The sequence below is a fragment of the Colletotrichum gloeosporioides genome (genome assembly GCF_011800055.1).
Source record: "Colletotrichum gloeosporioides strain Lc1 chromosome Unknown consensus_24, whole genome shotgun sequence".
NCBI lineage: Eukaryota > Fungi > Ascomycota > Sordariomycetes > Glomerellales > Glomerellaceae > Colletotrichum > Colletotrichum gloeosporioides.
The window spans coordinates 345,246-368,201 of NW_025544669.1; the positions used below are offsets into that span (position 1 = coordinate 345,246).

A 22,956-nucleotide genomic window follows, 5' to 3' on the forward strand; every position below is an offset into this window, starting at 1 on the left:
AGGTGGGCTACATTGCACCGTCAAGGTTGCGCGAGGCTGTGAAGTCACTGCTATTGTATCTAGTGTAGGTCACAGACTTGAAAGATCTTGTGTAACGTATTGCCGGCTTCCGCAAGATGAAGGGCTGGCTGGTTGTAGTACAACGACACTTTCTCCACATAGAATGATAACAACATGATTGACACTTGGCTTCCAGATGGCTTGCTTCATGCAGGTGACCTTCAGGCCCTGCGGATGACCGGCTTTACGACGTGCCGGCGCTTTTGGCTTAAGGACGTAGCCGAGATGAGGTAGATGGAAACTCGGTGATAAAAGGCGGGTATTTCAAGGCACATTTTGTTGCATCTAATACGTCCCGAGCCTACCTCTAGCACAGCAATTAAGAATGCTCCTCGCCGGCTTGTTTATGTCACTCAGCTGGTTAGGAAGGACCATCCACAATGACTGGCCCGGGAAGCCAGTATCGACGCCTACAGAAAGCGCCTCCGCTGGGAAGGACAACGGAAGACGAGACGCTTTGGATACGTGGATGATGGGCGCCGCGGAAAGCTGAGCCGTTTGCCTTCCCGCGGCGCCCATCGTCCCGGCATCCAAAGCGTCGAGCTCCCTCCTTACAATAGCACCCGATGAGTCATGGGCCACTTCATCAGACCGTTCCAAAAACCTGCGAAGTAGTTGGTGGATCGGCCTGGTAGCGAATTATCAACATGAGTCTCGCAGTGGCTCTTCTAGAAGATGATGGTATCGCTGGCGAGCGGCTCCAGTGCACCCCTTTCCAGGCCAGGTGGCCAGGTTGAATTTGGACAAGTTGATGATGTCAACCCTCGTCCCGTTCCTTCGCCAGGCGGCGATCATCAATGCAGCCGCCCGTGAACAATGCGTTTTATGAGACGACGACAAAGCCCGGGACTTTGACCGTTCGTTTGCCTTCCCACGGGCAACGCACCCCAGAGGAGACGACAAACTTATTTGAGGCATTGGCCTGTCTTTTGCAGTGGTCCTACCGCCCCCTCCACGGAAAAGAAGAAATCTTGGCTACACTGCAGTTGGAGCTGGCTCCGTTGAGGGTTCGTCAGTCTCCGCCGCCCCGGCGCTGCAGGGTGGCCAGTGCATCCGTTGACAACCTGCAGCACGCAGACGGCAGTCGGCAGACGCTTGTCAGGGCTGCCGGCGGCCCAAGCGGAACTGACGGCGAGCTAAGAAGAAATTGTGCCCTGAGACAGGCCGGTTGAGTCGGGCTCGTTGCGGGCATGGTTGCTGAATCAGTCTTGCAGCCCAGCAGTCGACGCCTTTCTGACTTTGGCCGGAGTTCAGTTTTAGGCCTGACGTGCGCAAATTGTCTCGTTGACATCGTGTTCGGGGGCGATCGTCTGGCGGTCATTACTTTCCCCGGTACGGCTGACACATGTTTGCCAGGAGGTTGATTGAGGGAAAACTCAGACGGCGCTTGCGGGTAGCATTTGTTTTGGACTGGCAGATCGCCCCCACCACAGAGCGACGCAGCGTTGCAAGCAAACAGCCAGGCCCCAGGGCTTGAGGTTGGAGCAGGTATCGCGGAGACTGTCCATCGATCTTGACGACACGCGACCCAAGCGACACGCCTCCAAGCTGAAGAAGACAAGAAAGCTGGCGCTTAGCGGCTGTCGCGGAACCAGTTACGCAGGTAAGTTTACGGCCATCCAGGATAGCCATCTGGACGTCGGCGTGAAATGCCAAATATGTCGACAGCCACCAGCCTTTTGGAGGTTTCCACCCGACCCGAACGTTGGCGTCGTATGGGGGCTCCCAGGAATCTGTTTCCCATCTGCGGGAAACCACGTGGAAGAGGTGGGCACAGTGACTCGGACCGCGTGTGAGTGGGCAGTATCCGTTTTCCGTCGTAATCAAGTCCGAGCCGAACGATTTCCATGACTCGAGGCTGGCTGGCGATTATGAGCTGTTCCGAGAAAAGAGCGCCGGTTGCGTTGGACATATTGACACGACGACAGACGGATGAAGTCAAATGAGAGCCATGGCGTGGCCAGGTCCGGAAACGAGGGGGTTTTGGGGGTCGACATGCTTAATGAAACTCAAGAGCTGGAAAGTTTCGACAGACCAGGGCGGGCAGGCGAGAAGAAGGAGTGCCCAAAGCTTCTTGAGCGACGTGAGGGGGACCAAGAATGAGATGAGTTCCGCCTGGTGAGCTTCAAGAACCCTGTCATGATCAAGGACGTGAATCATGAAATGGGCAATTGCCAGTCTGAGTGATTCGTTCAAAAGGCAATCCGAGATGATGCTATGTTTAAAGGTGGCACAGGCTGCGAAGCATGTTCCACGGCAGGCAGGAAGGAGCCTTCAATTGGCCATCCAGCGATGGGAATGTGCCGTCCGTTGAGATCAGAAAACCCATGCAGTCCACGAGGCTAGGTAGTGCCTGACGGCCGGGAATGTGTGCGTTTGCCACGTGCGAAGCATGCCGCGGACGAGGCAGAAGGGAAAGGCGCGAGAGAGGGGAAGGTGAGAAGATGAGGGGAAGCAGCCACTGGCGTGTCGAGATTGACAGAGTGATATTGAAAGTGGTCTGAGGAGGGCGAGTTGGTCGTATCGATGGGGTGAGAGGACCGAGGGCCACAAAGAGGCATACGATCTGAGACGAGGCCATGTGTGCGTGTAATTATGAGAGTGTGTGCCATTCCCGGCCAAGTGAAGAGGCCGAGATGCTTGATGGAGACGAGAATTGCCGGTTGGTGGCTGGTCTCGTCAGATGCCGATCGACAGGTGCAAGCTCAGTGATCGATAATCGTCATTCAATGGCCGTTTTCGAAGAGGTGAAGCGCCATTTGGCTTGCCTCGCCTGTCTCGACAAGCCCGCCGCGAGCAGTGTGGCACTAACATTGAAGACCGTCCCCGTTACCCTCATGGCCTATCCATACCTGCCACCCTACCCTGCCCTGCCTGGCTGGCACAAAAAGTGCGTGTTTTCCCCTGTCGGAGAACAGCAGGACTGGGGCTTGATGCGTTGCGGCGTCACAGCGTCGCAGTCAGGGTCTTTTGGGCGTGTTGGAGTGTTGGCCAAGACGAGATCGACAGTGGGCTAAAACGCATTGCGGACTGGTGCTAAGCTGTAACCATCAGTACGCCGAAATGACTTACAAGACACAGCAGCGATGGCCACATCATGTTTGAAGGTGAGCGAGACCTGTCTGGCTGCGAATGCGTCTGCCAGGCGCGTCCGGCAATGTCAGTGCCATCGGCTTGTTTCCGATATCCGAGGGCATATTAGGCCAGAGTGCGAGATCTGTAAGCAGGCGGGGATGGGGCGAAGGGCGGAAGGACTGTCAACCGGAGTTGAATGCATCGTGCATCTGAGCCGAAGCAGGGCAGGCTACTTGGCGTGTACTTTGGTAGGCGCTGGATAGCCGCAGTGGGAGGCGGACCAAACTCAATTGATGCAGGTGACACGTGGAATTGGCGATGTGTTCCTGGGCAAGTGTCTGTGGTTCTTGCGAGTGGGTGTGAAGATGAAGAGGCAGGTTAAACGGTGATTGACTGAAGTGGCTCTCGGACCCCGTAGGCGCGTCGAAAGGTGTTGGAGCCGGCGAGGAGACACAATGCAAGGCGTCGCGGATGGGATGGATGTGACTGGCAGCGAGGTACGGATACTCTGCAGAGCACCTAGTGTATGACCTTCAGCAGCGGGTACTTTGATCTGAGGTGTACCGCGTATAGCCCCCTATTGCAGATAGTGTTGAAGGACGTCTAAGCGGCCCCCTGTGAGTTCAGCGTAGCGCATCGTATCTCCGCGATAGCGGCCACAGGCGTAAGCCGGGGCACAGGCACGATGGGGGCTAGGCTCTCGTCTCCTGTCTCCCCCTTTCTGTGGTGACTTGGGCGAGAGGGAGGCCGGAAGGGATGGGTGTCTGTATCGGGCTGTAAGCGATGATGGGTGGATGGCAGCGGGCGATGAAGGCTGGTGGTGGCGGGTGTGTGGACTGATATCAGCAGATAGCGGCCTTGGCCTGGAATACTGCGTAAAGTGGCAGCGGCGGCGAAGGCGGTTGTGCAGGTATTTCTGAATGTAATATCTGGCAAGGCGTGGTTATGAGAAGTTGGGCATGTGTTTCTTCAGCTGGTGAGCTGCAGGTCGGACGCATGCGGCCAACAACGGGAGGCGACAATGGGCGCCGGGGGCCCAGACGCGGTGCAAACTGCAAGGTGCAAACACTGCGGCGACCGGGGCATGGGGCTTCGGGGCATCCAGACTTAGCATCGGGGGGATATGCGACATGGGATGGGGGAGAAGGGCGGAAAAAACAAAGATTGGGAGAAACAGATTGGTGGGTGGTGGACTGTGGTGTACCAGGGTGAGGGTGATGGATGATGGATGATGGATGATGGGTGAATGGGTGAATGGGTGAATGGGTGGATGGGAGATGGGAATGGGAAAGGCAGAGGGAAACAGGGCATCCACAGGACTGGGTGTCGGGAATGAAACCCAGGAAGGACGGGCAGGGCAGCCAGGCCCGGCATAGGGAAGCTGATATGCCAGATCAGACCCGACATCCATGAAAGGAAGGCGAGAGGGAGGAAAGAAGCAACTCCCCTCATCAGGAATGGCAACAGCGACACGCGATGTCCTTTCTTCCCTTGATCCTTCCTTTTTGAAGGTTGGTGAGTCCGTATCAAGGGGAAGGAAGGCACGTCTATCGTCGGGTCGGCGTTGCTGACACTGCACTGTTGAACACCAGGCTGTTCCTGCCACGGATTGATTGATTGCCTGCCTCGCCTTACAGATAGCCGTGGATAGGGAGGGACGAGAGTACGTACCCGGCCCCTCCGCAGGTAGGTACGCGTACCACAGGAAATGTCCGAACGGGAAGGCAGATTTGACGGTGGACGAGGCCGTCAGCGGTCCTATTTCTGGCATCTACCTACGAAGACTCATGTGGCTTAGATGACTGGTCTACGAAGTACCTGGGAAGCAAGCAGCAGAGCAGAGCTCCCCCTTACCAGCTCACCTCAGCTGGAGACCCCTGGGGAAAAGAAAAGGCTGGTCGCAGTCCAGTCGTCCGTCTTACTTTAAGACGCAGGAACTGGTCTGTTCTGTTGGTAGGGCGGCTGGTAATGGCGCTGCACTAGACATTAGACACAGAGACATGGAGCTCTAGATCTCTGCCTTAAGATCTCGCGCTGCCTGTCACTGATTCTTCTCTCAGCGGGTGCGCGGGAAAGAAAAAAAAAAGGTGCAAGAAAACGGCGGGCATGGATCGGCCCTGAAGATGTGTACATGCCCCCGTAGTATGCATACCAACCTACTAAGTGGTAGTACTAAGTAAGTGTCTGCCCAGTGGGCGCTGGTCTGGCCCCTGTCCCGGGATCTCTCCAGATCCCTGACCTGCACATGGCTGCTGTCTGCGTGCCGTTTTCTGCTTAGCGGACAGCCCGTCTGTACGAAGTACCCGAACATCGGGCTGTCTGTGACAATCACCTGTGTGCAGCGGTTATTAGGCACGATAAGGTGCCTGTGACTGTTGTGCTGCTGCTGCAGCTGCAAGTCGCTCTTTCCACATCGCAACCTCCCGGGAAAGGGCCCACACAGGGGAGGAAGTCTCCCACTCAGGCGCACCTTCTCCTGATCTCGTTTGAGATTTGGGCCGCCTTTCCCAGACGGGCACTCGCTCCCTTCCTTGCTGCGTGCCTGCCATTGCAGCTGGGCTCATTCACTGCAGGCAGTCTGCACCCTCTGCACCTGCACCTGCACCTGCCTGATCGTCACTGACCCAACCGCTGTCTTGCAAGCAGGTACGGTTCCGTGGGCGGAAGGAGGTTGCCTTGATCGAACGTGGCTGCCCTCCTTCGTCACCTCCCGCCCTCCGTTCCTGCCTGACTTTTGCTTAGTGCAAGTGAGAGGCACCCGAGCCGGCCGGCCTGAGCGAGTACCAACGGTACTTTACCCCAAGTGCCCTAGGTGCCTTTCGCAGTGCTGTACATGAGTGAGGTGATTAACAAATCATCCCCGATGGCCACCGGTTCTCATCTCTGCTAGTCTCCCTTCAGCGTAGCCTTGGCCTCTGCACTGTCTGCAGACGGGGAAAGGGTGAGGTGAGGTGTGTCTGTCACTGAGGTGGTGCAGTGTGCAGTGTGCAGTGTGTGGTGAATGCTGTCCCTGACGCGCTTCTTGCCTGGGCTGCTTGCTTGAATTAATTATTATTTGCTCCCTGCCTGCCTGCCTTCCTTCCCGTGTCGTGTCCCATGCTCCTTCCTGCCGCTGCTGCTGCCGCTCTTGCTCCTGCTCTTGCAATTGTTCCCTCACCTTGTCTCGCTTGACTAAGGCAAGGTACCGCTTGCCTTGCACTTGCTGCTCCCCGAGTCGTTCATTCTGACCAGAGTCTCGACTTTCTTCATCTCCATCTCCCTCTCCTCAATCTCTCTCTTCTCCTTTTCCCGGACATCACGCTGCCTTGCTGCCCACCGCATCATCGTGCCCACGACCGTTTTGCACCCGATACGACCCAGTCCCCAGTCCGGACCCATCGATCGTCCCCCCCGAACTTCAATCTCGCCTGCGCTGCCCTCTCTCACCTCCCATTTCGATTCCACTCTGACCGACACACTCTTCGCCAACAATCCACCCGGCACTCCTCTCAACCACTCAACAACCTCAAAACCCTTCTCCAGTCCCCGTCGCTGGTCTCCTCCTCGCCTCCATACCTTACCATCACTGTAGTGTACACATACACTCCAGAATACGCAATACCGGCCACACCCCCCGAAGCGATCGAATTTCTCCTCTTCTCGCCCACCCCCGGAGCCCCCTACCGACACCTGTCGTTGACTCCCGTTGCCGCTGCCGCTGCCGTCTACCTCACGGTCAACCTACCTACGCTCACGCCGCTCGCCGCTGCAAGCCAACCCAACCCGCAGAGCCCGCTCGCTCTCTTCCGTCATCCCAATTGCGCCCTGCACCTGTCTGCCTTGGTCCGACAGTCGTGAAGCAAGCCCCGGGCTGTGGAAACTCGAACCATTCTCTCGTCAACGAACTGGTCCGGACGGCCACTTTGACGAACCTTTTCAAGCAGGGATCCCGCTAAAGTCAAAAATTACAATGCCCACCTCACTCGATTCCTCTCGTCCCATCATGGCACCCTCAGTACGTTCTTCTGTCTCCTGATGTTGCCTTTCGCGCTTTAGCCCTCTCCTGCCTTGTCCTCCTCCTTGACGTCCCTCCCGTTGGCTGCTTTGCTGGCTGCAAATCCCTCCATCCCTTCTGCTCCCTGCTGCGCCTCGTCCTCGATCCCTTTTTTTGCCTTTTTGGCTCTTTGACGCCGCACCTCCCGACAGCTCATCCCACACGTGGACCTCCTCCGTTCCTGCTGCCGCTGCGCTGCTACTATCTTAATCCTTACTCCTCCCGTTCGATCTCCCCTTCCTCCCATTCCCCTCTTCTCTATCCTACCCAATACCGCCCAAAATGACCGCCGTTCTGACCGAGACTCCCGTTCCACAGGTGCGAGCCTCTGTGCGATACAGTACCTACAGCATGGCGCCCTCCTTTGCGAACACCGTTCAGACCACCGACTCGGCTCACGCCGAGATCGCCGACATCGCGACCGGCCTCGACCGCATGGAGAACAAGGCTCTCAGCTCCCAAAGAGTCACCCTGAGCGAGGAGAAGACGGCCAACATGAGCAAGCTGGCTCTCGGTGCCAAGTTGGAGCGTGCGCTGGACCGGAGAATGAGCAGCCAGGACGCCGTCATGCGCCCCCGCGGCAAGACCTTGACCGAGAAGACCACTGCTGCATAAGCGACGCTGCACCATTCGTCACTCAGTCAATCATGGCAAATAAAAGAAACGGCCGCCAGAGTCCACACTCAACACCAACCCGGATGTCGACGAGGGACCAGGGCCGATGAATAGCGGCCGACAGGATCAACAGGATGAATGATTATGTTTCCGGCCCTGGTTACGGAGGAACCGAGGCGGGCCAAACCGGCAGATGAATGAACCGGCCGTGCGAAGCTGTCGAGCCGAATATCAACCTACGGACCTGCGAACGGTAGCAAGGGAGGATAATAGGAATGGCGGTTGCGGACATAAGCACCCCCTCACGCATGTTTTGATTTGGTCTGTTGGGATATCCAGAGGATGTCGGAGCGAAACGCCATGATGGCATCCCACGCATAGTGTTTAAATGGTTTACTACGATGCTCCCCTTGTCCACGTTACATACCTTCTTCTTCTTCATTTCTCGCTCTGAGGCATGACTACCACAAGATGCGAACTGAATCACGGCGCGGGGTTTTTCTTCCTCTTCCTCCGCAGACTTGGGGTTCATAGTCATGGTATTGGTACATGTGGTATACTACTAGAAATGCTAAACGACCATATCTCCCACGTCGGTCGAATGCTCACGATGGCCATGTGACTACCGTATGATGTGTCCACGGAAGTGCCCAGCTCCAGCAATCCTCGGTGCGCATGCAGCAGCCCCTCGGCGCGGACCTGTCAGGTTGTGCCCAACTCCCAAGCTCTCTGCCCTCGGCCTGACTCTCCTCCGCTGGCACGCTCGTGTGGCACATGTGAAGCCCTCGCGACATCCAGGTCCCTATCAATCGTAAAAGAAGTTCCTGCTCCAACACCTCTCCCTCAAGCACTCTCCTTCTTCTCAATCTTGGCCTCAATCTCCTTCAGCTGCGCAACCAGCTCGCCCTCCTCGCCCTCGTACTCGAGCGCCTTGCCAACCCACTCCCTCGCCTCCTCGAGGCGGCCCATCTCCATCAGACACCTGCCCCTGCGCCACCAGGCCTTTGCGTTGCCGACCTTCCTCGCCTCGACGCTCGCCTCGGCGTCGACGGAGCCCTCGGCCCACTGCTGCAGCGCCATGTGCGCCTGCGCGCGGTTGGCGTACAGGCTGGCGACCTCCTCGCGGACGAGCTGCGAGGGCTCCCACAGCGGGCGGGTGAGGGCCATCTGCAGGCCGAGGGTGTAGAACTTGACGGCCTCTGCGTACTTCTTCTTGTGGAACTCGGCGTTGCCGGAGTCGCGCAGCTTGGAGACGTTGGCGGAGCGTTTGGGGTTGACGGGCATCGGCGGCGGGGGGACGCCGTGCTGGGTGGTGGTGTCGGAGGTGACGAGGGAGCGGTGGAGGGCGTTGAGCTGGGCGAGCTCGGCTTGCAGCGCGCGCGAGGAGGAGGTGGAGGAGATTGCTTTGGACTGGGGGTCTATTTGGAGCGGGAGGAGGTCGAAGTGTGTGAGTTCCGACATTTTGGGCGGTTTTGGTGGTGTGTGTGGTGTATTAAGGTGGGTGAGGTGTCTTTCGTCTTCGGGTATCTTTTTTAGTGGTAGTGAAGGCGACCGTGTTCGTGACGGCGTGAGGGTTCGTTTGCTGTTGTGATGGTGGTGGTGGTGAAGACAAGAAAAAGAGAGGTTGTTTGTTGCGAGACGAGCGAGCGGACGCCTAGGTGGTTAGTTAGTCGGTCGCTTTGCGCAGGACCTCTCTGGGGGAGAGGACACTTCTCCGAACGTTATCCTTATCGGGCTTAGGCGGTAAGTGGATCACGTGCCGAAAGTGGGATTGACCGGGCTCACCGAAGTCGAGCTGCCTCACCTTGATGGCGGCGGAGAAGAGAGACCTTTCGTTCCAAGGAGTGAAACAGCTCTGACGTAGCATTCCGATCGCGTCTCTTGTTCCATTAGTTAAGATCCTCGCGGGCGGCTCATATCTCATTACGGCGCTTCAACGTGCATCCATCAGAGAACACGTCCACATCGCGTAGCATCTGTTGGTGTAAGTCGTGAAGCTTGCGCCGTAGCAAGTGTACGTCCAGTCAACCTCATCCTTGGCTTATGATTCTTTCATTGAGGTAGTCGCAACTACATACTTTGGAGGCCTCTTTATGGGAGCGAGTTGAAGCGACAATACTCACATCGTCCTCCCATCGGCTCCCCAAGACGTCACAACCTCATCGCCACCAGGTCGCTAGCAGACTTTGTGAAAGCATCGCCATATTGCTTGACCAGCGATTTGAAGTCACTAGATTTAGGCCCATAATCATGAACTGTCCATGTTTTTAAATATAATAACTCCGTCGTTCCTTTGGTGACAGTTGATGCACCGGCCCATCAGAATGCTACCCGCCATCCAACCACGTCGAGCGCCATGTTGAGTTCCTTTTTTGCCCAGACCAATCCGACAAGCAGATTTCCATCCCAATGCTTTAACTCATGCTGGATTAACAAGTCTTACGCTTTCTTGTAATAAGACTTGTTCAGCCCTTTCTCGACAGCCGCAATCTGCAGCGCCAACGGCAGCGAGAATTGGCGGCAGTACATGAAGCTGCCGGTCATGTACCAGAATCCAGGTACGCCTGTTGATCGCCACCACTACACCCAGTCAGCATTAACCCATATCATCATCGGAACGTTGACTTACCCCAGACCGCTCCTGCTCCTCGTCCAATTGCCCAAACTTGCGCAGCCTCTTCGACACCTCCGAGCCCATCAGCTTCTCAATGGTCGTCGTCTCCTTTTGGAAGCCGGTGGCAAGCACCACGATGTCTGCCTCAAGCTTCGTCCCGTCAGCGAGGACCAGGCCATCCTCCACAAACTCCCGCACCCCCTCCTCGCATCTCTTGATCTTGATCCGGCCGTCGATGATCATCTGGTTTGCCCCTTGGTCAATGTAATACTGGCCTCCCTTGATGAGCTGGTAGTCCGCCAGGCCGTACCCGTCGCCGCCCTCCTTCAGCGCCAGCCCGGCCTTCTTCAGCCCGTCGTGGACGACCTTGTCGTGCGCCGCCATCATCTTGGTCAGCCCGATGCTCATCTTCCGGATGACCGCCAGCGGGATCGCGTTGCCGACGATGTCGGCTTCCTCCGTGCTGAGGCCGGGGATTTCCCACAGCGCGAGCATGAAGTTCTCCCAGGACTCGCGGGAGATGGAGTAGATTGCTCGGCGCTGCATCATCGTCACCTCCTTGGCGCCGTGGGCGACAAAGTCTGCGGAAATGTCGTGCCCGCTGGTGGCGGAGCCGACCACCACGACCTTTTTGTTGCCCACATCTGGGATGTCGGCAGCAGATTTGTGGTACTTGGAGTGGTAGATCTGACCCTTGAAAGTCTCTTGGCCCTTGAACTCGGGCACGATTGGTTCGTCCCCAAAGAGGCCCGTAGCTAGAACGACGTGCTTCGCGGAGAGTGTGCGTGTTCCCCCTGGTGTCGTGACTTGGACAGTGTACTTTTTGGCGACCTCATCGAAGGTAACCTTTGTGACGTTGGAGTCGTACTGGATGTCGAGACCCATCAGTTGGCCGTAGTGCTCCATGAACTCTGCCACCTTGTCTCCGGTAAGGAACCTGGGCCACGTCTCGGGGATCTTCATGTAGGCCCAGTGATCCGTGTAAGTCGGCGTGTGGAGCGTGACGCTCTGATACCTCTTCCGCCAGGAGTCTCCGAGGCGAGAGCTCCTCTCCAGGAGACGTGTCTTGATGCCCATGTGCTGGAGCCGCGCACCGAGCATCAGTCCAGCTTGCGCTACCATGTTGTCAGTCACTAAGCTTGCCAGAGCTCATGGCAACTCACCTGCACCAACGATCAACACCTGCAGTTCCTCTCCGTCCGTCCCATTCGTCCCATTACTGGCTAACGCAGGCGGCACGCACACAGCCCTCTGCTTCTCCAACTCCCTCTGATAATCCAGCCTCTCGAGCTGCGTGAACACGGTCCAAGCCTTCCACTCTCCCACGCCCACGTTCATTAACTTCAGCAATCCCTTCCCTTCTCCATGAGGCGTGCGGAACGTGAAGCCAGACTGGATCCAGATCTGCCCGCCAAAGTCGACAAGTAAAGGCTGCAGGCCCCCGAACTTGTTCGGCTCAAGCTCCGAGAGGCCGTGTTCTGCGGAAGAAAGGTACGCCGCGATGGCCGCCTGGCCCTGTTTGCACGAAAAGTCCCATGAAAGCGCGACGATGTCTCTCCACCAGCAATTCTCGATGAACAGGTCGGAGAGGGTGAGGTTCTTCTCGGCGAAGCGCTGAGAAAGGGTTGTCAGCCAGGATGTCGTTATTTGCACGGCGTCGACGGATTCTTTGGTGACGCCCGGTTGGAGCTGGAGGTCCGGTAGCTCGGGGAGTTTCGTGCCGTCCATGATGTCGGTGATCTAAAAGATGCAAGGGGGACGGGAAGAGGCGCTGAAGAATGACACCGATCGTGCGGTCGAGGGGGCGGGCGCAGCATGACTTACATGGGAATTCCGCGCGGGATGTACATAAATCAGCGCGATAGCGTCCGATAGCTTAAACGGGCCAATGCCGGATTTCTCGACCGCCGGGCGCCGTCCCCGCAGCACGTCTTCATTGGCGGGGCGTCCTCGTCCCACCCCGAGTTCGGATGGTTCCCGGGGGCGAGCGTTGAAGTCTTTTAAGGTTGATGCAACGTTGTGGCATGGGATAATCTTATCTGATCATCCCCCACCGATGATCGCGGGAGCAGACCAATTGGAAAAGGGAGGAGGATGGCGATGGAGGGCATGGCCGGCGGGATGCGGTGGTAAGCGGCCGAATTATGTAAGAGATGGACGTGGTATTTGGGATCGGAGGGTCTTGGCGAGGGGATGGTGGTGTCTGCCCCTCATCTTGCCTTGTGACGTGAGATATGGGTTCATAAGAGTGGTAGTCCGTGGCATGTTGTCGTGTTGTTCCCACCCGTGCTGGTCTCATCAGGCATTGGATGCACAACGTAGGAGAAGATGAAATGGTTCAAGCAAGTTTGGAGAAGGGAGCACGGCCATGTCCTTGGAGTTCTCTCCTCGACGACACATCAAGTTGTCGCATACCGAGTCAGTTCAATCTAAGAAGCTTTTCCATGTGCATTCGGAATGATTGGGTCGAACTTTCGGGGCTTCTTTCGTCGTTTGATAAGATGCTATGAAGTTAAATCAAGAGAGGGGGAAATGTCAGTCCAGCAGGCAACGTGGGCAACACACAGCATTCCTCTAGGTGCCCGGATCACACTCAACTTGGAGTTGAGGTTGTAGCAGACATCACTGATTTCCATACCTATGTCGAATTAGCCGCATCCAGCTTCTGCCCATCCGTTGTCATGTTGGGTACATTCATTTTCCTTATTTGGCCCGAGTGTCATGTTTCTATGGCGTTTGTGCCATGAATTCCGTTGCTTCATCCAATCAAATCCTGATTCTCGTTCAGCCAGATATGTGATTTTGTCCCGCCCTTAATTTCACGGAGCACGTAAAAGTGGCTAAGACATAATCATAACACCAACAAGTTTCACGCACCCAGTTACAGAGGACAACAATATGGGAGTCCCGATAAGTGCAACCAACGGAGGCTGCCTTGAATTTTAGATGTCTCCATCAGATTGGTTGAAACCTGCTTAAGCTGCTAGGCTGCGTGGCTGCCTCCAACATATATCTGGGTCTCAAATCCCAAATCAATGCATCACCATCTGTACCACAGCCTCAACTATTGAAATACGAAGACCTGCTCTTCTCTTCACCCGCTCTCTCCAAAGTTTGCAGCACGTGATTCCTTTCTCTAAGCTCGCAATCGAAGCATAGCAGCTATTTGCGTTGAACCGCTCGAGAAAAGTAAGATGCGGGACTCCTCTTCAAACACGTCACTACAGCGCAAACCTCTCGGCCGACAATCTTTCTCTTCCAATGGCGAACCACTCCCTTCAGCGAGGTCGCTTCTTGCTGAGGATGATTCTGGCCAGGCATACCTTCCTGGTCGTCTTGTCGAGCAGGAGACCAATGAAATATCAGTAGAGCAGCAGAGCAACACCTATTTCAAGTACAAGCCTGTATCCACAGAGGACAACGCTGCTTCTGAAGTCAAGGGTGCACGACGCCGTGTGGGAATAGCGTCTCTGTCAACCGATTGTGCAGCAGTGCTACTTTCAACGGCAATGATCCTATTCGTCTCCTTGGTTTGGGATTTAGATGGCTCTAGGGTCATCAACAACTCGTATGACTCCTGGAAAAATGCCATCACCGTTGTAAGTACCCAGTGTTGATGAACATCATGAAGCTGTAGCTAAAGATTACTTTTTTCAGCTTGCAACTTTCTTCCCAATCCTTTTCGCCTCGATCGTCGGTCGACTGATGACAGAAGCCACCAGGTGGAATCTAGAGAAGGGTTCCACAATCGGCTGCCTCGAACAACTCATGGGCAGCCAAACAGTTGGCGGATCTGTCCTTATGGTACTGCGGCTACGTTCTCTAAGCGTACTGTCACCGCTGCTACTCATGCTTTGGTCCTTTTCCCCGCTGGGAGCACAATCACTATTGCGCATGACGAAATTGGAATTCAGCTATCGCGAGATAGAGACAACCGCAACCTTCTTCGACACCACCGCCAAGAGCCAAACTGCCGACTGGTTCAGAAGTACCCTCGGTAGTGCGTCACGTCTAACTGCCATTGGTAAGCTAGCTGTCCTGAAATCACTGTATACAACGATTGTTACTGCGCCCGAGAAAATAAAAAACGACACAATGGACATTTGGGGCAATGTAAAAATACCGATTCTGAAAGACATGCAAGGACAGGAATGGCAGGACACATCATCACCAAATGCCACCGTGCAATACACCTCTCTGGTGGGAGTGCCTGTCAACCATGTTGGCGAGGGCAACGCATCATTTCACATCGAATCAACTTACGTACAACTCGAATGTATCAACGCTACGTACTACTTAACTGGGGGAAGGCTAGATCCATCACCGCGTGTGCCCGTAGAGAGCGAGGATTTACATCGCGCCTCGAGGTGCGATCTGGGCAGCAATCCATACAGCCTCTCAAATGGCACATGGCATGGACACAACCACACCTATAGCAGGAGTTGGAGCCTTGCGCTTGATCGTTTCGTTAATCCTCTTTGGTTAGGAGATAACGGAACACAAAACTCAGTCAACTACCAAGGCTTCCTGTCAGGCCGCAAAGACAAAATGGATCGTCCCATTCTTTTCCTCGACGAGTTGGACGTGGATGCAGGCCCTACATCATTACTTTTTGCCGCAAAATGCCAATCCAACTACACCCCGCGCGATGGTTCTTTCCAGTCACACTGCGGGGTCAAACAAAGATACGTCGAGTCTATCATTCGTTGCTCGGGTATTACATCCAAGAGGGAATGCGCCGTAGTCCAACAAAGACCTTCGCAAAAACCGCACCCGTCTGAAAATATATCCCAACTATCATTTCCGGGAGTCTTCTGGACTATCATCCAAGGAATGCCAGATGACAAGGAGGTCACATATCAATCCGAGTCATCTCTTTACTACATCAAAGACCCGTCACTCAAGAGCCAACTGGACAAAGACGTACATTTTCTCCAAAATGTTACTAGAGAAGACGTAAGCACTCGTTTGACGCAGTTGATCAACACGTTTCTCCAACTCAGTCAATTATACCTCAACATCACAACTGCAGGCGAAGTGGATGGAAAGTTTGAACCTAATATCACAGTTCTGGCTTCTGACAGACAAGAATTTCTTGTCGTTCATGTGTCAAAGGGTTGGGCAGTGTTATGTTTGATATCTAGTCTTGTTCTTCTTGCAGCTAGCATTATGGGGGCTGTCTTCAAACATATCGCGCGTGGACCAGAGGCCCTAGGCTACGTTTCAACAGCATTACGAGATTCACGACATGTAGAGCTCGATTCCGATTCGGGATGGATGGACAGCATTGATTTATCCCGAAGAATGAGGAGTAAGCGAATTCGACTGGGAGTGGTTGCTGTTGGGAATGACAAACTACCTGTCTTGGGTATTGGGCGCGAAAAGAACACAGACAAGTTGTAGCATCCTGAAAATTTCTCAATTAGATATCTTCCACTGTTTATCACCTATGCACTGCGTGTGCGGGTGAGCCTGCGATCCGGAGGCCTTCCATTCTTTCAGGAGTCTTGCTACCCGGGCGGATAACTGCCCCGCTATCCCTGTCCTCACTGTTCTATCCCTCTTCCTATGCCTATCGTTGTCGTCGTTGTCGTCCCTGTCGTCATCTACACCCGCTACCCACCCGGGTAGCTAGGAATATCCGCTCGGATAGCAAAACTCTCTTCCAAATTTGCGGAAGCACCACGCAAGAAAGCCATCAACGCGCGGGATGTAATCTTAGGGCAGTCGACATGGTCTGGAAGAAGAGCTGGGGCCGAGGCCGGCCGCGTAATTAAACCTCATAGAGACCATTAAGATCTGTAGTCATCAGTATGGCGGTAAGGGTGAGGCTGTGGCCTGAGAGTAGACGAATAGAGCCAGAGCAAGCAGCGGGTGAGGGTGACAATGTTGTAGGAGTACCGCAAGACAGTTGGGGAAACTGTGATGCAAGAGGACGCACCCTCAAGATATTCTGAGGAAAGTAGCCCGATAAATCACAGAAGAATGTGAGTGAACTTGATATTGGCAGCTGAGCCTAAAAGAAAGCAGCCCGCTCAAGGCCGGGTACCGTCTTGAATCTCCCCATCTTCACAGACGGGCAACGGCAAGATGAGAGGCCTCAGCTCAAATCAACGGGATGCTGCGGACTGTATATTGCAAGCGGTGTGTCGTTTTGGGATGTCGGATGGTAAAGGCACCTGCGCATTCGCGCTGGTGGGTGCAGACGGACGTAGGACATGTGCAAGGAGAAGGGCACATCTTTTCGAAGCACTGAGCGCCAACGTTTGACGATACCCTGAACAATTTCAAAGTTGACTTCCGCGGAGACTTGTGTGCAACGCCATCGACGAGTGATCCTTCATCACCACCCATTTCAGAGCTGCGGGACGAGGCCTTGAGACCGAAAGAAGCACTTAACCGAAAGAAGCACTTCATCAGAAACGCCAAGGCTACACAGATCGTACTCGAGCTACCTCGGACTGAGACTCATCAACCCCCCAAGGCCTGCAACCTCTTTCCTGGGCATATCTTGGACAATCTCCAAACCAAACGCCGAGACCAGTCTCTTCGGGCTAAAACTCGGATAGGCATGAAAGTCATCTTGCGAAGTCGAAGCGGAGCCTCGACAGCAAAGACACCAAGAAAGATCTACAAGCCTTCTAGCCCAAAACCCAGGCGCGCCGAGGAACTCACCGCATCCGCCAAGGACTTCGTGAAATGCCTCAAGATGAATTCCACTGACAGCACTGGTCTGCCCCTTTCCGTCGCCAAGACATGACCAGTTCACCAAGGAAGAGGCAGTGCCGGCGACAGAGGGAAAGTCGCCCAGATGCCAAGGCCGCTTACCGAGATGAGCAGCCGCGTCGTAGCCGCCAAGACATCACACATTGAACGCCACGAGATGGGGAAGCCAGTCACTTTAGAAATTGGGACAAAATAAGGTGAACAAAGAGAAAAAGGGTTCTATTCATCGCACAAAAGACACCTAGAAAACAATACAAGCCTCTTTTCGCGAGGCCAGAGTCATGAAGCAGAGTATAGCTGCTGCCAGCGAGGTCCCAACGCCATGTGATGATGACAATACACAAAAGAGCCTCTCATGCCATAATAAAAATGAGTAATCCTGTCGAGCCGTGACTGTATTATACCAGGGCTGGCAACTGATGCCGCCCTGCTTGGATATCTTACACGCTCGCATAATAGTACGTCGCCCACATCTCCTCGGGCGCCCGGGTTTGGTCCTCCTCAAATCATCAAATGGTTGGCATCGCTTACAGAGCGACCATGGCGGCACCGACACCGACAGCGGCGACGAGGTAGGTGCCGACGGCAACGGAGCCGAGGGTGAAGAGGGGCTGGTAGACGTTGCCGGGGGCAGCGTTGCCAGAGGCGCTGGAGCTGGGGTTGGCGGTGGAGTCGACGGGGGCGGTGGCGGTGGCAGCGGCAGAGTTGGCGGCCTCGGCGGAGGCGAGGGCAGTCTTGCAGGTGTCGTTGGTGGAAGAGGGGGTGATGACCTGGGCCTGGCCGTCGAAGTCGCAGGCGGTGCTGGCCTTCTTCTGGTTCTTGTAGTAGGTGTCGAGGACGAAGGCAAGCTTCTGCTCGGCGTTGCACATGCTGTAGGCACCGTAGACACCGGTAGAGGTGTTGGCGGAGATACCGGAGCAGGCGGAGGCGTCGGCACCGCAGATGAAGCCGAACATCTCACCGATGGCGGAAGCCTTCAGGCCGGACTTGGGGGTGCAAGAAAGGCTGGAAACCATGCAAGAGCAGAGGTCCTTGTTGGGGGTGGGGGGAAGGGCCTTGCCGTTGACCTCCCAGTTGGAGGCGACAGGGGGGCACTCGGCAGGCTCGTTGGTGGGCTTGTAGGAGTCCATCTGGACGGCGGAGGGGGTGGCAGCCAGGACGCGGGAAGCAAGAGCGTCGTAGTTCTTCATGGTGGTGGCCTTGCCGTTGGAAACCTTGACGAGACCGTAGTCGTTGGCCTCCTGGTGGAACATGTAGACGATACCGCCGGAGAAGACCTCGGTCATCTCAGTGTCGTACAGAGCAGTGGTCTCCTGGAAGATACGGCCCTCGGCACCGTCGGGGATGTTGCAGCCGTACTCAGCGAAGAAGACGGGGACAGAGTAGTTCTTGAAGAACTGAACCTGGGTCTCGTAGCCAGAGCCAGCCATGGTGTTCTTACCGCACCAGGAGTAGATGTTGTAGCCCCAGAAGTCAATGGCGGTGTCCTGGTCGCCGCAGTTGAAGTAGTGGGCAGAGTTGTCGCGAATATCAGCGTCATCGTTGGCAGCGTAGCCAACACCCATCCAGCGGTAGCCCTTGTCCTTGATGTACTTCTTGGAGTCGCGGACGGCGGCCTTGACGAAGGCGGAGGCCTCGGTGTTGGTCTTGTTGTTGGAGACCTCGTTACCGGCGAAGAAGCCGATGGTGTTGTCGTACTTGGCGAGCTCATCGATGACGGCGGTGTAGCGGGTGTACAGGTCAGTGTTCCACTGGGCGTCGTCACGGTTGATGGAGGTCTTGGGCTCTCCCAAGTCGGAGACGACGTAGATGCCAGCATCGGAGAGGAGCTTCATGCAGGCGGAGTGGTCCGCGGTAGGGTCAATGGCGTAGGTACGGATGGTGTTGGTGCCAGCCTTGGCCAGGAGGGGGACGTCGCGCTTGCAGGCGGTCTCGTCGGCGAGGGGGTCCTTGAACTCGCCAGTCTTGGACTCACCACCGGCGGCGGCGGTGTCCTGCTGGTAGGCGATACCCTTGATGAAGAACTGGGTGCCGTTCTCGTAGAAGAACTTGGTGCCCTGGGAGGGGGGTTAGCTGGCTGCAGCTGGGTTACAGCGATTGAATGGACGGCATACCTTCATGACGATGGGGTCGAGAGCAGCGGCGTTGCTGGCGAGCAACAGGGCCGCGGAAACGGCAGCAGCGACTTTGCCCATTGTGACGGATTGGTTTTTGGGTTGGGTTGGTGAAGGGGTGGAAGTTCGGTCGTCGGGATCGATGTGGGAAGATGTCGTCGGTCGGGTGGATGACGTCGGAGACCTAAATCAAATCGGAGACTGGAGAATTCCTTGGACGCGACGAAAAGGGTGGTAAAATAACGAGTTCTGGTAATGAGTGTGTGAAGTCGAGAGTTTTGGGTTGGATTGGTGATGAAATTAAAAGAATAGGGTTCAGAGACACAACATTCGGCAAGATGAATCAAGACCAATGAATAAGTTCTCTTCTCTCCTAAAAAGAATAGTTCCCCTAAAAATGAAAAAGCGATTGTTGAGAGAGTGACGGTTTAGAGGAAACACACGGGGGAGAGAAAAGGAGAAGTAGCAGGAGGAAGGAGGCGATGTGAAGGGAGGGAGCGACGGTAGAAAAGCAGTTGGAAACGGGCCCTGGAATGGAATGCCTTGGCGAAGCGGGTCCTGCTCCCATCCGTATCCTCGTACCGTTTCCCTCCCCCGTCGCCCGCCTCCACCGGCAGCCCCAGTGGTGGTCCAGCGCTCCAGGGCTCCATTGCTCTAGGACTCCAGTTAAGAGAGATTGGGGAGGATGCAAGTGCCAAATGGGATCGCCTGGTGTGCCTGGGCAAGCAGCAGGAAAAGCAGGCTAGACCACCAAGGACGTGGAATGAACAGCGGGCAACAAGGTGCAGCAACTGGCCCTCTGCCCTCTGCGAGAGACTGCGAGTGCAGGCTGCAGGGTTGCGGCAGGGAAGGCGCCAGGAACACGGACAGGGGTGTGGGGGCCAGGGGGCGCCTTCCTTCCTGGCTGGAGCCACTTTGGGACTAGCCCCTTCCTTGCAGGTAAGCTTGAAGGTTCTTTCCTCGTCTTCTGTGTCTGTTCCTTCTTTCTTTAGCGGTGCAGCAGCAGCAGCAGCAGCAGCAGCAGCAGCAGCAGCAGCAGCAGCAGCAGGTGCGATGCGATGGAAGCGCGGAAGGAAGGACAGTGTGAGCGATGAGTCTGCTTCCTTCCCCTTCTTCATCCCATCCCTCACCTCATCCCATTCCAACTACTTCTTACCCAAGGTGCTAAAGGCAGGAAGGAACCCGTATTCAAACGGTCGTCGCACGTTTCGAGGAGGCGCAGCTGTTTAGTCTGTCTTGTTCATTGCTTCAGCCCTTCGCCAGAAACCACCGCATCGCACCCGACACCAGCGACCAATGGCCGCAAACCACAAAACCTGAGGCGGTCGACATGGTACCTGAAGCCGCTGCGAGACATGGCTGGGTCACGAGGTACCTGCGTACCCAGTCACGCATCACTCTCCCCCGGGAACCGCCCAGGCCAGGTTCATCTCGTTTCAAGCCTGTGAGAGCCTCCTGCCTGCCACAGTCCATCACAGTCCGCCACAGTGTGCAAACGGTCAGCAATGACGGATGACATAACGGGCGACATACCGCTCTATCTGGCTGCCACCCCATTTGCGACGGACAATGCTAGCGAGCCATCATTTCCTCTTGTCTTCCTCCACCATCAATCACTCTGCTCTGCTCCTCTCCCCCAAGGCCGTTAGTCAAGATGTCGAGAAATAGGGGCAATCTCCACACAGGTGAGCTCCGGCCTGGAGTAGCGGCTGACTTTCCCAGACCGGGACCTACGGACGCCGGCCCCCCTACCACCCACCACCACCCCATCACCCATCCACCCATCACCGCACATCCCTCCGGTCAATGATGCAGGCATCGAGTACCGCCCGTCACGGTCCAACGGTAAATCATCGCCAATAGTACTCTCGATGACTTCCGCCGCCCGTCTTCGCCATACCTACATAGCACTCGACAAGCTACCGCAGTATTGCCGCCAAGCACCGACTCACCATCGCCAGATCCAGATATCTCCAGGTCCCTACTCAAAAGCGTCAAGACCGCCAAGAGATCAATCCGCTCAAGCATTGGCATTTCTTGTCGTCCATTCTGCGCCTCTTTTTATCCCCCCAAGACCCCAACTCCCGCTGTCAACCCGCCCCTCCATCTGCCAGACTTCACGTCGGGGATCGCTTGGTCGAGATCAAACTCATTTCAGCTGCCTCTGCCCAGCCCGCCGCCCAGCGCGACACCGTCTCTCCTTCAGGCCGTCCAAGATCTTGGGGAACGCTGCCAATGCCAACTCATCACCCAAGGCCGCTCGGCCAAACACACGTCGAATGGGAAATCAGTCGCCGACGGCACTCCTTGCAATCGTTATTACAATCAACATCCGGCCATCGGATATTGCTCCACATCAGTCCGCCTTCCCTGTGTCCCTTAACTCCCCCCGGGGGCACTTCATCAGAATGAACCACATGCAATGGCAATGCAAACATTCGCCGAACCAAGAAAACCAAACATTACGAAAGACCAACAACACAACTCATTGCCGACGGACGGTCCAGATCTCCCGTAGACCTGCACCACAGCCACTCCTCGCCATCCACTGAGGAGACCATGCCTGGATGCGTGCGAGATTCACAGAGGGGCCGTTGGCGCCAAATTCCCAATCTCGGTCCAGTCCACAGGCACTGTCACGGACGTCCACCTCCAATCATCCCACACGTCCAACTGCCACCCATCGTCCATCGCGCATCCATCCATCAACCTCGAACCAACCGGTCCGATGTCTTGCGCTATGTCCGTACTTAGTGTAAGTGGTAACTTGGTAGGTGGTGACTTGCCATCTCGTTCTTCTATGACGACGCTACTGTGCCAAGCTGCATAGCCCTACTGCACACTCGTCCTTCGTATTTTAGACTTTGGCCTGAGTTTGGGAAAAGTTCAGCGCAATCACGACGAGACCAGACGACGCAAGTCAGGCAGAATGACGATTATCGATGCAGCAACACGTCGAAATTCCATCAACCCCCAAAAGAATACGAGGCACACTGCAGGACGGCCTCCAAGGTCTCCGACGAAACCACCATCCATCCATCCCTCCCACCCAGGCCACCACCCGAGTCAGAAACGTACAGTGCGCAGTGGGAATAAAATACCAACAAAAATAGTGACGGCGGCGGGAGTCAATTAACTCTCTTTTCTTGGGGCCACCTTAAGTTAATTTACGCGCTTTAGCCCAAACAAGACGTCCAGTGGAGCCGAAATTGGCCCAGCACACCCGATTCGACAAGTCACCCGCCTTCATTGGCACCACCTTGAATTGATGTTCATGCTCCCAGTCTGTGAGCCTGGCAGACTGTGAATTGATAATTGTGGTTTTCAGTGGACCGACCGACACTTGTTCATCTGCGATGCAGCACCATCATCCAACAATCCTGCTCCAGTCGACAGGTTAATCATTGCTTGTTTTTCTTGTTTCTAAATCTATCCTCTGTCTCTGTACCTTCACAGGTTGACTGATCGTGTCTCCAAAATAAATCCATCGCACATCCCCATCTCTGGCCTTGCTTATCAAACTTCCAGCAGTGCCTGTGCTGCCCCGTTGATGTTCATCCCAGCCCGCCAAAACTCTGAAGCGAAAAAGTCTCGCGTTTGCTGCCTGTCCCCCTGATTGCCCGGGTTGGCGCTGTTATTATTGGCAAACCCGCGTTTCGCCCCTCCATCACCGCGTTTCAATCAATCCAAATCGTCAACAACAACCACAGCTGAGCATT

The 22,956-nt window shown here is 55.5% G+C and overlaps 5 protein-coding genes across 5 annotated transcripts; 2 read left to right on the plus strand and 3 right to left on the minus strand.

Annotated features, from left to right (window-relative positions):
• Nucleotides 1–7,450: 7,450 nt before the first annotated feature.
• GCG54_00012677 (uncharacterized protein) lies at nucleotides 7,451–7,783 on the plus strand (the record flags this gene model as incomplete). Its single annotated transcript, XM_045412551.1, has 1 exon — nucleotides 7,451–7,783. The coding sequence occupies one exon, from the start codon at nucleotides 7,451–7,453 to the stop codon at nucleotides 7,781–7,783; it is 333 nt and encodes a 110-aa protein (XP_045267256.1).
• An 843-nt stretch (nucleotides 7,784–8,626) lies between these two features.
• Nucleotides 8,627–9,244, minus strand: GCG54_00012678 (uncharacterized protein; the record flags this gene model as incomplete). The annotated part of the gene is made up of 1 exon (XM_045412552.1): nucleotides 8,627–9,244. One exon carries the CDS (start codon nucleotides 9,242–9,244, stop codon nucleotides 8,627–8,629), a length of 618 nt encoding a protein of 205 aa, XP_045267257.1.
• A 984-nt stretch (nucleotides 9,245–10,228) lies between these two features.
• On the minus strand, nucleotides 10,229–12,125 carry GCG54_00012679 (putative oxidoreductase CzcO-like; the record flags this gene model as incomplete). The annotated part of the gene is made up of 3 exons (XM_045412553.1): nucleotides 10,229–10,363; nucleotides 10,413–11,512; nucleotides 11,561–12,125. Coding segments are annotated over 3 exons (1,800 nt in total), but the record flags the coding sequence as incomplete, so codon positions are not given.
• Nucleotides 12,126–13,591: 1,466 nt separating this feature from the next.
• Nucleotides 13,592–15,800, plus strand: GCG54_00012680 (uncharacterized protein; the record flags this gene model as incomplete). Its single annotated transcript, XM_045412554.1, has 2 exons — nucleotides 13,592–13,996; nucleotides 14,055–15,800. The coding sequence occupies 2 exons, from the start codon at nucleotides 13,592–13,594 to the stop codon at nucleotides 15,798–15,800; spliced, it is 2,151 nt and encodes a 716-aa protein (XP_045267259.1).
• Nucleotides 15,801–17,650: 1,850 nt separating this feature from the next.
• GCG54_00012681 (1 3-beta-glucanosyltransferase) lies at nucleotides 17,651–19,318 on the minus strand (the record flags this gene model as incomplete). The annotated part of the gene is made up of 2 exons (XM_045412555.1): nucleotides 17,651–19,180; nucleotides 19,238–19,318. The coding sequence occupies 2 exons, from the start codon at nucleotides 19,316–19,318 to the stop codon at nucleotides 17,651–17,653; spliced, it is 1,611 nt and encodes a 536-aa protein (XP_045267260.1).
• Nucleotides 19,319–22,956: the final 3,638 nt, after the last annotated feature.